This window comes from Globicephala melas, chromosome 2 (genome assembly GCF_963455315.2).
Source record: "Globicephala melas chromosome 2, mGloMel1.2, whole genome shotgun sequence".
NCBI classification, from domain to species: domain Eukaryota; kingdom Metazoa; phylum Chordata; class Mammalia; order Artiodactyla; family Delphinidae; genus Globicephala; species Globicephala melas.
Window position 1 is genome coordinate 140855461 of NC_083315.2, and position 13948 is coordinate 140869408.

Sequence of the window (13948 nt, forward strand, 5' to 3'; positions counted from 1 at the left end):
CACCAGACAAAATTCATAAACATAGTCAACCACCTGAGCCCACGAGAGAGGTGGGAGGGAGAAGAAGGTGGTGTATGAGCTGAGAACACTCCTGTGACACCCTCCCCACCCTGGGACAGAGCCTGGGAGTGAGGTCTGTGGGTCTTGAGGGCAGCGAGGTACACTCTGCCCCACTGTGGCCACACAGCCACTCTAAGGACTTGCCCTCTAGAATATTCCCTACAAGGGTATCAAAGCGCACACCTCCCCTTAGGGTCAAGGCTCTTTCCTTCTCTTATGTTACACCCCTCCAGACTTCCTCTTGGTTCTTCCTTCAACCTCCCTCCACCATTCTTGCCAGTAGCACAGTAGCTGCTGGCCCCGCCCACTCTGGTACCTACTCTACTTCCTGAAGTCATGGACATCCTGGAAGTTTGTCATTAAAAGTCCCCAGTGGAGCTGTTATAAAAATAAGAGCCTTTTACCCATTGGCTGTTCTTGAGCTAAATGGTAAAGCTGAAATATCTTATCTTTGGAAACAGTCACCCAGTTCTAGGACCATCTATTTATTCCCACCACGGCTTCCTGTAAAATTCCTTGACTGTTTCATGCCTCTCCCTCTTTTCTCTGTTAAAAATCTGCTCTCAAAAGTAGAGAATAGCAGGCTATATATGAAGAAGGTGGGAGAAGACCTTTCAGTGGCAAGAAAGGATATTATAATACATTTTGAGGGAAAATTCAGATTATAAAACCACATGCATAATATGAACCCAATATTGCAAACCTATATGCATAGATGCAGAGAAAAAAGCTAATGTTGGGCTATGTTATAGCTGGGTATTAAGACTGTGGGTGACATTTTTTTGCTTATCTATGTTTACTAAAATATCTGCAATGAACATGTATTACTTTTATAGTAAGAAACGACAGATGTCATGAAGAAAAATAGGGTATAAAACTCAAACCCCGAGGAATAAATGACTGATGAAAATCAAATAGGTATCCTTCTTGAGCACGTCTGTATTTTTACCAGCACATGGCTTTCAGCTATCAGTAAAGCTAGGTGGTCAGAAAGGCAAGTGGGAGAAAAGGCACCATGGGAGGCCATGGACCACTAGCCTGGGCCTGGAAACAAGCATTTAATGTTGAGCCCTTTGCAGGTTTACAACTTGGGATTTCCCTCCTTCTCATGTCAGGAAGCCAAGAGCTTAGGGAACCTGAGCAAGGGATACTTTCACTCCCATGAACTTGTGACAAACCTCAATGCTACAGATGCCAATCCATGATAAAGCCTAGCACGGGGCAGACCCTCAGGGACAGATCATAACTGATGATGCTGACACAAACTCTACTCTTCCTGTTTAGTCTGGAGAGGAATTTTTCTTTCAACCAATCAACTTTCATTACACTGGTATTGTGAACAGCAAGAACATAGTTCTCCTGCCCATAAGGATTTAAGATCCAACTAGGGTTGATTCTAAGAGAGAACTTTAAGATGCTTACTACATCCGCAAATGCATATTTGAATATATACATACTCTTTGATGTGTAAGAGTGAAGCACACAAGACTGACTCTAAAAGCGATCAGAGTTGAACCTAAGATGCTGGTTAACTAGATCTGGGTACATTAATACAGAGGAAGACTATACAGCCATGAAAATTATAATCTGCACGTTTACAGACATGAAAAAAATATGCATAATATATTGCTCAGTGAAAAACATTCTAAGATTATAGATAATGTTAATATTTATACATATACATGCACAGTCACATATCCATAGGCATTACAATATCTATATGGGATATTAACAGTGTTTCTAGTTTTCTCTTTCTTACCTGCTTTTCTAATCTTTTCTACACTAAATATATATTCTTGTGTATTAAAATGTTTAAAGATAGAAAAGCAATCACCTAGTTTTTTAAAAAATAGTTTTTATATATTATAGGAAAAGAGAAGTTATCATAGAACAGTTTAAATTAAAAAAATTTTTTTGAAGAAGGCTAGTTTTGATCTGGGGCTTGAAGATGATAATGGTTTTAGAATGGCAGGGAAGGAGAGGGGGTCTTGTTCAAAGCCTCGGGTGGAAACTGGCAAATGTGTATTTGTGTGTGCATGTGTGCATGTAGGTATGCGGGTGCATGTTTTGGGGGTGAGAAAGAGAAGCAGTTAACGCATCAGAGCAAAGGAGTCAAAGGACAGTCTAGGGAATCTGAACTTTATACTCTGGGAAAAGAAGAGCCAGATAAAGTGACATTTCACTAAAAATTTGTTGGAGGATAAAGATTCTAAGTGCCCTGCACAAATGGGGTTGGACAGGGGAGAGGCTGGAGCCCGGGAAACCAGCTTGGAGGCGGCTGCAGAAGTCTGTTTGAGGTGCCGTGGCCCCACTAACATGTGAACTATGGAAATGAAAAGATAGGAGCTGATCTGGACAGCATCACGGAACAAGGGTCAGCTAGCCCGGGCAGGTGACAGCATTTGGAGGCTGTAAGACAGAAGTAAAAATGAGTTCAGGGTTTTGATCAAAGAGGCTCTAGAGGCTGCTGGTGAAAGCAAAACTTTCCCATTCCGATGTATCAGGTGGGGTGTGGAGGGGGAGATCATGCAGGTCTGAGGGACATTCAAGAAAGCTCAAGTGCTGTAGCCTCAACAGCACAGGGCTGATTTTAACACCCCGGGATTCCAGTCTTGTCCTGGCACTCCCTGCCATGTGACCTCCCTCATCTATAAAGGGGATGGTGAGAGCTATACCTTGAGAGTGGCTACTCTCAGAGTGGCTACTTCAGAGTGGCTACTTCAGAGTGGCTGAAGGGTCAGTGAGATCATCTGGTTTAAAAGCACCTAGAACACTAAGCAGCTGTATAAACACCAAGCACTGTTGTCACGCACACAGGTGGCGGCTGCATGGAGAGATGACCCTCGCTGAGAACACAAGGCTGCAGAAGTCAAGATGGTCCAGGAACCCAGCCTCAGCCTAGCCTTTAATAAACAGAGAGAATTTCTGGAGAACCCACTGATTTACTGAAAAGGATCAATTCCCTTCCCCAAAGCCAGGAGCCGAAGCTCCTCGGTTCAGGGTAAAGGCGTGTGGTCAGCGCTACCTCAAGGGAGCTTCTTCCCAGGCTACGAGCTGGGAAGACCTCCCGCGTCAAGTGTTACATGTGAGGAAACTGAGGCCCGGAGGAGCAGAAAAGTAAGTTGGCCGAGGTCACCTCACTGGGGAAACTCCATGATAGCCGCAGGAGGACAGAAGAATGACGTGGTGGGGATGGACCACTTTCTGCTCCCTGTGGCCACCAAGCTGACCCTCATTGCCACCTTCTCTTTCCTGGACTTCTGTGCAGCCTCTCCACAACCTGTTCTCCCCATTGAGGCCAGAGTGATCTTTCAAAGCTAAACATAATCAGGTCACTTCTTTGTGAAGAGCACTTTTATGGGTTGGGAGCAGTGCCATCCACCCAGCCCTTTACTAAAGGCCACAGCCCCTGTCCTGAGAGCCTATAGCTCTCCCTGCTAAAGGCTCCCACCCTTTGACCCTTCAACTCTGCCACTCCTTTGCAAATAATCCCCTCATTAAACCCCTCAGCCACCGCTTTAGAGTTGCCCGCTGCATGGCCAAGATACCCATGGCCTTTAAGGCCCCCGTGATGTGGCTCCTGTCTGCCCCTCCTGTCTCCACCCACCAGTCCACACTCTCACTAAAACAAGCCCCTACTCATCCTTGGGTGAGTTATAAGCTGTGGGTTATGTTATAAACGCACAGTTCCCAGTTAATAGCATTTATCATCATTTGTCATGACATACATGTCTATATGTACGAAGACACATGTGTGATTATCTATTTCTCACTAGACTGTAGAACAAGGTGCCCTGGTTGACCCAGTTTCCAGAGTCTGAAGGCCAAAGGGTTCGGAGGCAAAATTCTCCCAGAGACTAAGCTGCTACCAGCCTCCCTGTCATTCTGTCTCAGTGACATGATAAAAAGGGAAAATGAACAATTGCCACAGATGCTCTGAAAATGACATTCTTGGCATCTCTTCAGCCAAGCAGCACGCAGGGGGGACCCCATGGGGGGAGAAGGGAGGGAGTGCTGGCTGCTCCCAGGAGCCAAAAGCACAGTCCAGGCCTGGTATCAGAACCTGCCCTTGGGAATGAAGCTGACAGCCCATAGGAATGTCCCAGAGATGGAGGAGGCTATTAACATGGCTCACTCAGACTGCGCCGCATGGGGAGGGAACAGAGTCTCATTATTAACCTCGGTGTATTAATATTTGATAAAGCATCTTCACGATGATAGATAGCAGTCACCCAGAACAGGGGAACAGCTGTGGTTCTGCAAAGCATTCTCAAAGAGGAGGAACAGTTTTTATCAAGAGGGGACAATGGGAGAAAGTGTTATGTCCTGGGCAGGGGAAACTGCCCCGGACCACACGGTGCAGGTGGCACACTGGCCTCCCTCGTAGGTTGGTCTACACAGGTAACTGGCAGGTTTCTCTGCACAGTGGCCTGTCTCAGGGGAAGAAGGAGAACTCACAGTGGCTGACCTCCAAGAGCTGCTGAGCCAATTATGTTTTTCTTCTGACAGCACATTAAAATGATTGCTGATGATTAAAGATATTTCTGTGAATAGTACATTTTCCCAATATCTAGTCTTTAAATAGAACTCCATTCCATGTTTTGAAATCTGAGAAGAAAACATTTAAAAAATTTCTCGTTAATGACACCATCTTTGTTCTCACAGGTAGCTTAAGAGAGACATTTGGGCCATGCACACCTGATGCCTTGGTCTCCAGCAGCTGTTTTTGAAACTGTCAACTTAACAGGCTGCCAAGAAGCACCCCTGTGCCAGGGGTCAGGCTGCTGACCCCTCCTGGCACAACTGTGATGGAATCCTGCTCTCTGAAAGAAATCATTCACCCTTTGGACACAAAGCCCTTCTCACACAACTGGGGCACCTGGGCTCAGAGTCATCCTGGTGCAGGTGGGGTGAGACTAAGCGTCACTTTTTGCCACCAGAGTCAGGAAGGAGCCCGTGCCACCCTCTCTGGGGAGTTTCCAGAGGGTCCAGGCTGGTGGGCAGGGAGTGCCAGGGTCTGAGGACCACTGTCCTAAAGCTCTGATGGAATACCTGCCGGTCGCAGAACTTAACCTCGGGGCCTGGGCACAGTGGGTCTGGAAGACATTCAAGGTGCAGAGTGGAAGCAACCCTGTGCTTCAGGGTACAGGGACATGGCCTGCAGTGCACCCGCTGCCTGTTGCGTTCTCTGAATTGTCCTAAAGCAACCTCACCTCTGGCCTCACCTCATTTCTAGTAAGAAGGCTACAAAGAGAGAATGTGGAAAGAAAGCACGTCTCTAGTTTGAAACATGACTTGGATTCTGATTTAAAGGCACAAGCAGAGTGGGCTACATAATTTCGTGCATTTTGTCTTAAAAGGGAGGCTCTGTGTCGTCTGTCCCTTAGTAATTGTTCAATGAGCCAAAAAGGGGGAGAAAGGGCGTGTCGGGTCCTCCCCTCCTCACAGCCTCCTCAGGAGGCCCCAGCCTGCTCTCTGCACTGCAACCTTCCAGATGCCTCTGCATCAGTGAGCTGGAAATCACACAGCGGGCGGCACTTGGGTTGCGGGGAGGCTGAGCTGTGTGCGTGCATAAGGCAGGCAGGGGATGTGCGATGGAGGCTAGTGCACAAGGTTTCTCTTTTCAGGGCATCTTTCTGTTGCCTTCCTCCAACCGCCCCCCCCACCATCCCCGCCCAGTGCGGCCACATCTGCCCCGAGGCAGCATCCTCACCCAGATCACAGGGGTACACAACAGGTGCGAGGGTGCGTGCAGGCAGAGGCCTCCTCTGGGATGAGGAAAGAGGGCACGAAGGGCAGGCGTTCTGGCCGAAAACTCCCCGCAGCCTGCAGTGCTTCATCCCTCATTCAGACCCACAAATGTTTGCCTAATGGCGCCCAGTGTGAAGGACAGGAAACGGGGTGAGTGACGATGAGGATGGCTCGAGGAGACACTGGGAGCTTTTCTTTTTTACTGAAACGCGAAGGCTGGAACCTCTTGGAGGGATAGGAACTTGGGCTTTCCAGCTGCTCCCCTTCCTCTAACTTTCAAAGCAAGTCTGAAAAGTAAGAGGGGCCAGAGGCAGTCATCAAAGCAGAGAATGGCCTCCCGTTCAGGAAGAAGCCTCAGGACTTAGCCACCGCTGAACCTCAGGAAGCGTTGTCAGCTTTAGAGGCTGACACTGAGCGCAACATCTGCCCAGGGACCTACCTGCGAATATTCCTGCTGGGCCCCCAACCCTCCCCTTGGCATGCCAAGGTCCAATCCATCCCCATCCAGGAGCCTCCTGCAGTGTCTTCTTACCCACCTCCCCTTTCACTTTAGTCAGGCTGATCCAGTTTTGAACCCAGAGTAATTCATTCTGGAGAGGAGTCAGGTATTTGTATACCAATGTGGCAGTTTCCAGGCAGAATAACCAGATGGCTTGTTTATTTCGGCCCTGGGCGGAAGAGCCGTGAATGGTCTGAAAGGCTGAATAGGGAGTGCTTCCTTTGGAGCTGAGAGGAAGATGACTTAAGAGGCAGAATAGATGGAGTCCAGCTAACCTAATGCAAGTCCTCTAACCACAGGTCACTAAGCAGAGAGGGACCAGGAAGAGCTGCCACACTAGGAAAAGCATCTCACAGGGCCTCACCGTCCTCTGGTTTCTTGTGCCTTCCTGTCACTCAGCTGATGGCAGACACACACCTGGGGTCTAGGCTGGATGCCTTTGGAGAAAGATCTGCACAGCAGCGGGCTTCATCCCCATGGCCCCTGGGTCCCTGGGGACCAAGCCAAGAGCTCGAAGGGCAAGCATTAGCCTAATTCCGCTGGTCCCTGGCTCTTTTTTCCAACCCAAGCCTTCTAAGATGAAGGAGGGTGGGGGTTAAGAGGGAAGAAACTGTCCCTGGAACAGGCCAAGGTAACTGGGACATTGACTGAGCTGATGAACTCGAATATCTGAAGTTGGGAGAAGAGAAGGGACAGAAAGATACTATTCCTGGGAGTTCCCTGGCGGTCCAGTGGTTAGGACTCAGCGCTTCCACAGCCAAGGGCCCAGGTTCGATCCCTGGTGGGGGGACTGAGATCCCACAAGCTGCAAGGCCAAAAAAAAAAAAAAAAGAAAGAAAACAAAAAGAAAGATACTATTCTTAAGGAGATTTCCTATAAATACTAACATTCACCTAGTATATTATTAATAAAATAACTTTCATAAACCTTATCTTACTTGATCTTCACAACGACCTTGGGAAAATACTACTGTCTTCATTGCGTAAAACAGGAGATCGGGGGCTTCCCTGGTGGCACAGTGGTTAAGAATCCACCTGCCAATGCAGGGGACACGGGTTCGAGCCCTGGTCCGGGAAGATCCCACATGCCGCGGAACAACTAAGCCCGTGAGCCACAACTACTGAGCCTGTGCTCTAGAGCCCGTGAGCCACAACTACTGAAGCCCGCGTGCCTAGAGCCAGTGCTCCCAACAAGAGAAGCCACCGCAATGAGAAGCCCGCGCACCGCAATGAAGAGTAGCCCCGGCTTGCAGCAACTAGAGAAAGTCCGCATTCAGCAACGAAGACCCAACGCAGCCAAAAATAAAATAAATAAAATAAATTTATAAAAAGAAAAACCCAGGAGATTGACTGAACTGTCCTCCATGGCAGTAGCATTAGCAGTGGAACCAGGACCTCAATCTGGGTCTTGTGACATTTTCCTCCTCATCCCAGGACCTTCGATTTGAGATGGGAAAGACCAGGCCAACATCTCCAACGCTGCCATGTATACGTACAAAGCAGATCACCGCCATCTTTTAAGAAATACAGGGCTGCACGCCTTCCTTGCCGTAGTACTCCTGGGAGCGGGGGAGTGGCCTCAGAGCACGCTGGAATAATAGGGACCAAAGGCAGCCTCTGCTTCCTAAGCCTCTTTGGAAAGGCTGACCCCGCCTAGACTGCCAAGTCAGCCCCAAAGACGGCACTGAAGAGAAAAACGTCAAGAAGTTAAAACCAGTGGGGAGGTGGGTGTGGGAGACTGACGCTCCCTTTCTCTGCTCTGCCTACCCAACCACTCTACTTTGGACCTTCTCAAAGCTTTAGTTTCTCCCACAGGTCACTCAGAGTGGGCTCTCAGGAGAGGAAATTCAGTAAACTGGTTAGGGTTTTCTTTGTTTTAAAAAATCCTGAATGGACCCCAAACTTGCATGTTTACTTGTTAGCCAGATGTTCTAAATGACTAAGGTCCAGGCATGCAGCTCTACACTCTGCGGTTCCTCTCCTTCTGGGGGGCTTTCAGATGCTTTGATAGATGAGATGCACACTCGTAGTGAGGAATAGGCAAGGCTGATAGAGGGCCCTTTCCTGCTCAACCCAGTTCTACCAGTTTCCCAGGCTGCGCATCACTCAGGCCAGGCTACCACACAGACCCGCCAACTGGACCAACTCTTAGCCCATTGGCCTGTTAGAACCACACACACCCTTCAATCCCCGGCCCCAGGGCCACCTCTTCCATAGACAAGTCCCTGATGCTCCCGGCATCTCCCCCTTTGTTCTCTCATTGCTATTTAATTATGTGTCTTTCCCATAGTTCTTCTCTAATTCTACTCATGCTAATTAATGATGAACATTGTTCACTTCCCTAATAGATCATAAACTCCTCAGGGACGCATACTATGTTGAATCCAACTCTCTGCTCCCCTCCTCTCCACATTCATGTCTGGGTAGGGGTTTAGCTTTACACATAGTAGGAACGTGACTGATAATTGTTAAAATGGAATTTACCTCGATTTCTTAAAAAACAGGTTACCCGTGAAACACGAAAGACAGCCCCACTCCTCAAGCTGTTCTTTGGCAAACTTTACGGAACACAGTACCGCTCTCCCTCCAGCTGTATCCCAGGGTCACTGCAGCCAGACCCAGCCAGCATGAGACACAAAGAAGGTCACCAGACTGGCAAAGGCAAGGGTTCCAAGTTTGGTTATTTAAAGAGGTTAAAATTACACTGGGGTTGGTGCCAGTATACATCCCCTAGGAAAACCAAGGAAGGATTTTGTGGGGTAAGGGATGGTGAGGAGGAGATGAAGGAAGAAGAAAGGGAGTTTCCTGCAAAGAGCAAGGACCAAAAGGGTGACGGCTGAGACCTGAAAAGATTCTCCACCGTGACAAGGGAATGAGCTATCCCATCCCTTTTACAGGGATGGGAAACCCAGACACTCCTGAGGTGAAATGTCATCATGGCCTCAGAGGGGCCCAGCTCATGACTCAAGGTCAGTTGGAGACCCAGGCACCTGGGAACAGAGTGGAGGGAGAGAAGGTGGAAGGAACCTCAGAGAGGGCCACAAGGAACCTCAGAGAGGGCCATGAGCGAGGGGCAGTGGGAGAATCAGCCCAGAGAGTGCTTATGGGAAGGCTGTGCCCTTCAAACAAGGCGGAAGATGGAACAATCGATGATGGGGGATGTGAGTCTGATCTGACCCATACACCACCCCATGTAACCCAAACTCTCTTTATTGGTCAAGGACTTAGGGTCAGAACATAGCTACCCTGGGCAGGGCTCCATGGAGGCAATGGTCACAGGGGTTGGAGGGGGGAAAAATCCCAAGAATCAGATCTCAGCCAGCAGGGGGAGGAGAAGCCATTTCCACTAGAGATTAAAGATTCCCTCTCTCTCTCCCTCTCTCTCTTTCTTTCTCCCTCTCTCTCTCAGACACACACACACAAATCTATTATGAACCTGCTAAGTAAAAATCTAATTCCAGGGACTTCCCTAGTGGCGCAATGGTTAAGAATCCGCCTGCCATTGCAGGGGACATGGGTTCGAACCCTGCTCCGGGAAGATCCCACGTGCCGTGGAGCAACTAAGCCCTTGCGCCACAACTACTGATCCTGCGCTCCACGAGAGAAGCCACCGTAGTGAGAAGCCCGCGCACAGCAACGAAGACCCAATGCAGCCAAAAATAAATAAATTTATTAAAAAAAAAATCTAATTCCAGTTTGATAAGAGGTTTCGTCCAGAAAATCCTCCTTTCTGAGGCAGTGTGGGGAAGACGTTATCTGTTCTCAGTTTCCTATCGAATCACCCTTTCCTTTCGGGGCCACAGAGAAGATGATGACAGTTCCTCTATCCAGGACCAGGCAGGGGATCGAGGTCCATAATGAGGTCCACGCACCCCTGCCCGGCTGTCCCGCCCCTCACACACTCCTTCGCCCAGACCTTCTTTCACTTCTGACTTTGGACACAGGTCATTCAGGACAGAGGTTGAGGCCAACGGTCCACCTGCAGCACCTCACACCTGGGAGGAAGTGGGGGACATGTGGGAAGAGAGGCTGCCTGATCTGTGCTCCCTCCCGAGGGGCCCTGGCCTCTGAGCCACGCAGCCACGTCTCCATCACCGCCCTGCTAGGGCTCACGCCAACGCACACAGAGGATTCACCACAGGCGGGAAGGGCAGTGAACCTCGGGATTAGGCGAGCGGCTCCCCTAACCGCCACGGCCCCGAAGAGTACCTGCCAAGGCCTTGATCCGGGACCTCTCAAAGAGCCTGGCTGAGCTGTTGTCATTATCCAGCTCATCGTCCGGGGCATCCCAGCGGGCATTGATCCGGCTGTACGGTGGCTGGTTGCCCACGTTTTCAACCTCCGTGGCCGATGTCATGTCAGCAGGCTCTCAGCAGCTATGCCTGCCTCAGTCTTCATGGAAGGGTCCCTGGGGGCGGACAGCAACATAGTCAGAGGGTTAGTGCCCACCCCCTTGGACATTGTCTCAGGGGAAACTTATTTGGAGCGTCCAACAGGAGTATATCCTGCGGGAGCAGCACACGGTGCCCTCTGCCTGGCCATGCTTCCTACCCAGGGTCTCCAGGTTGTCAGGTATAAAATAATGCAGCAGCAGAAGCAGCAATGGTAACGGCGGCAGTGGCGGCGGGGACGGAGAGCTGCACGCAGCAAGGGTCAGGACAGCCAGCAGGTGGAGACGTCAGTCGCAGGCAGGCCCGCTGCCTCCAAACCCGCTGCCGCGGCCACCGAGGGGGCTGGCTCTCCTGGGAGTCAGAGGCTGGCATGGACGAGCTGGGAATAGCAGCTCCATCCTGTGGACTGGGGCCAGGACCCAACCTGGCGGGGAGACGGGGACAGGGCAGGAGAGGGGAGAAGCTGGGAGTTGACTCAAACATGAATCAGTGGGGAGAGAGGAGAGCATGAGCTTTAAGATGCCACTGGTGCCACCAGCCCCTGCAGCTGCACTGGGGAAAGTTAACTCCTCCCAGGGGCTGCCCAAGAGCCCTCCGAGTTCTTTCCCTGCAGCAAACATTCAGAAAGCCGGACCCTTGGTTTGGCCTTCTCTGAAGCGCGCCCAGGTGCTTGGACAAGCTCTCCTGTTGCGTCCCAGGCACGATGGTGGTGTGCGGTGGTGAGGGGAGCCCACCAACAGCGGAGCTGTGTGTGTTCATCTGTGCCGTGAACATGGGCATCGGGAGCACTGGGTTCCTCACTTGCCTGTCACTCATTCACGAGGCTCATTCATTCATGATTATGTCAAAGATGCGCCCAGTCCCTACGAGTCGGCAGGCACTGTGCCAGGCAATTATGAGTGAGACAGGAAGGGCCCTGTCCTCGTGGAGCTTCTACTCTGGCAGCAAGACAGAGGATTGAAGAAGCAGTTACAACAAGGTGCCACAACTAGGAAAGGATGAGGGCGCGTGAGGGACTCGTGCTAGAGGCTGGGTATCCGGGGAAGGAGAGTTTGAGCGGATTCCTAGAGGAAGCTTGGAGGCATCCCATAAAGGGATAGGTGGAAAGGAACGGGTCCAAACAAAAGGAATAACGAGCAGGTGCACTGTTCTGAAGGTAAGAAAGGGCGTGGCGAAACTTAGGAACCTTACGATATAACTGGAGGTGAGGGCGAGGTCAGAGAGAAAAGCGGGACAGGAGGCTAGAGAGGCCGGGCTGGGTCCTCAATGTCCTGGGCCTTTGGAAAAAGACCGGCTTCCCTTCAGTCTTAACTTCCTCCCCCGTACCTGCCCTTCAGTGCTCTCCCCAGGGAGCTTACAGGACTCCAAGATCAAGTCTGTGACACAAAACAGGGAGCCTAGAGCCTTCCTATCCAAGAGAACAAAAGGGGTGGGAGTAGGGGAGGCTGTGAGGCAGACAAATGACAAGTGTCGACAGCGAGTGAGCTGTGAGGTAAGCCACTCTCTCCCGGAGCGCGTGCATACACACGCACGTCACACACGCACTCAGTCCAGCACACACACTCACCACCCAAGCAGCACACGCTTGAGGAAGAAGGGAAGCCAGTTCACCAATCCAAGCGTGACTGCAGCCGCAGAGCCCTTATTTTTCAGACTGAATCACTTCAGGCTCTTTTCCCCCCATCTGATGAATCAATCCCACCGCAGGCCTTTGTGGTAAGACAGGAGGAGCCAGAATTATCCACCCTATCTGCATAAGGGAGGAAACCAAGGCCTCCTAGGATGAGGCCTCCCCAAGGTCATCTCGGGAATGACTGCTGCGGCCGGGAAGAGGCCAGACTGGGAAGAGGCCACTTTACGAAAGCAGGTGGGGAACGAACATGGCACACGGGGTCAGAGGGCACTCCCCGGCTTCCAGGGCTTGGCCAAGGTGTTTGCTACTCATGCGGCAGGCAGGGGACGGGGTGGGGGAAGGCAGGGGAGCCAGCCATCACCCCACCGGGTATCCGCGTGATTCCAGGCCTGGGACCCAGCACACCCTCGTCCCTTCTGACAGCCTGTCGTCTTGCACAGACGCGCTGCTTCCAGGGCTGAGATGTCCCACTCGGTTGGCCCCCGCGGAGGTGGCTGGGAGGGCCCTCCTCCCTCCACCACGCCCTTCCCTACTTCCCTTAAGGGAAACCACCACCAGCTTGGAGCTGCGAGTGGGGAGGGGCTGACAGGCTGACCGCTGGCCCCTGAGCAGGGCCGAGCTGCCAGATGCAGACGGCGAGGTGAGATCGGATCGTGCGTGCAGGAGGTAACCAGACCCTGGCTCTCCTTCTCGTCTCAGGCTATTTTTAAGCGTGGCTGAGAGGGGCCCAGGCCGCGGGGCCCAGGGAGTGAGATTACCTTTGCCGCGGCTCCGTAAATAAGTCTGCCCCAGAAAGATGAGCCTGAGCGGGCAGACCAGCAGGACCGGACGTTCAAGACAAGACTGATGGCCCCGGGAGCAGAAGAGCAGCCACTCGACAGCAAGTCACCCTGCTTAAAAACGCCCGTGCCGCCTGCGACTGCAGCTCGGAGGAGGCTGCAGCCGGGCAGCGGCTCTGCCGGAACGTGAAAAAAACACACGTGCGCGTCTAAACACACAACGCTAGGTGTTTTTTCTTTCTTTTTTTTAGAAGGGTCAGGTCCCTGAAGACAAACACCAAGGAAAGAGATTCAGAAACTAAAGAGAGGCCCTCTTCCTCCTGCCTCCTCCCCCAGCCATGCCCACCCCAGCAGCCTGCCCAGATGGCATCCCATCAGGGCCAAGGGGCTGGGGGCTGGGCCAGTGTGCTCAGAGGCAAGGGGAGAATCAGGTGTGAGAGGCAGAAGAGAAGAAAATAAGAAAACAGGAAAGCTACAGATGGTTATTCCAGGAAAATAAAACAAAACAAAATATGCCTAAAACCAAATTCAACCCAGGGTCACCCATAATTGTCACAATGGCCCTTCAAAGGCATGGCAATAAAGAAACCACCATGACTGAAAAGAACAGCATAGGCTGGGGACACACGGTGGGGACACCTAACCAAATGGGGGGGTTCATGGAAATGACATTTAAGTTGATATCGGAGGGGAACTTGGAGCCAAGGTGATTCAGTCACGTCTTTAAGGATATAAGTCATCTATGCAGCCAGACTGGCCCTCCATGAGTATGACAGACAGCAATTCCATGGCTAAAAATAGGCCCCAAATTGCACCTCTCTTCCCTGCCAGCCCAC

General features: G+C 51.2%; 1 protein-coding gene across 2 annotated transcripts in view; it reads right to left on the reverse strand.

Moving 5' to 3' along the window:
- The window catches only part of SPTB (spectrin beta, erythrocytic), a 124099-nt gene that overhangs the window by 57966 nt on the left and 52185 nt on the right, over nucleotides 1-13948 (reverse strand). The window contains exons 1-2 of one of the 2 annotated variants that reach the window (XM_030855218.2): nucleotides 13092-13326; nucleotides 10519-10717 (exon numbers count right to left, since the gene is read on the reverse strand). In XM_030855218.2, coding sequence (XP_030711078.2) covers nucleotides 10519-10666 — 148 coding nt within the window. In that variant the 5' untranslated portion in view covers nucleotides 10667-10717; nucleotides 13092-13326. Of the gene's footprint in view, nucleotides 1-10518; nucleotides 10718-13091; nucleotides 13327-13948 lie in introns of those variants that run through there. The other variant, XM_060294911.1, reaches the window with a different exon arrangement.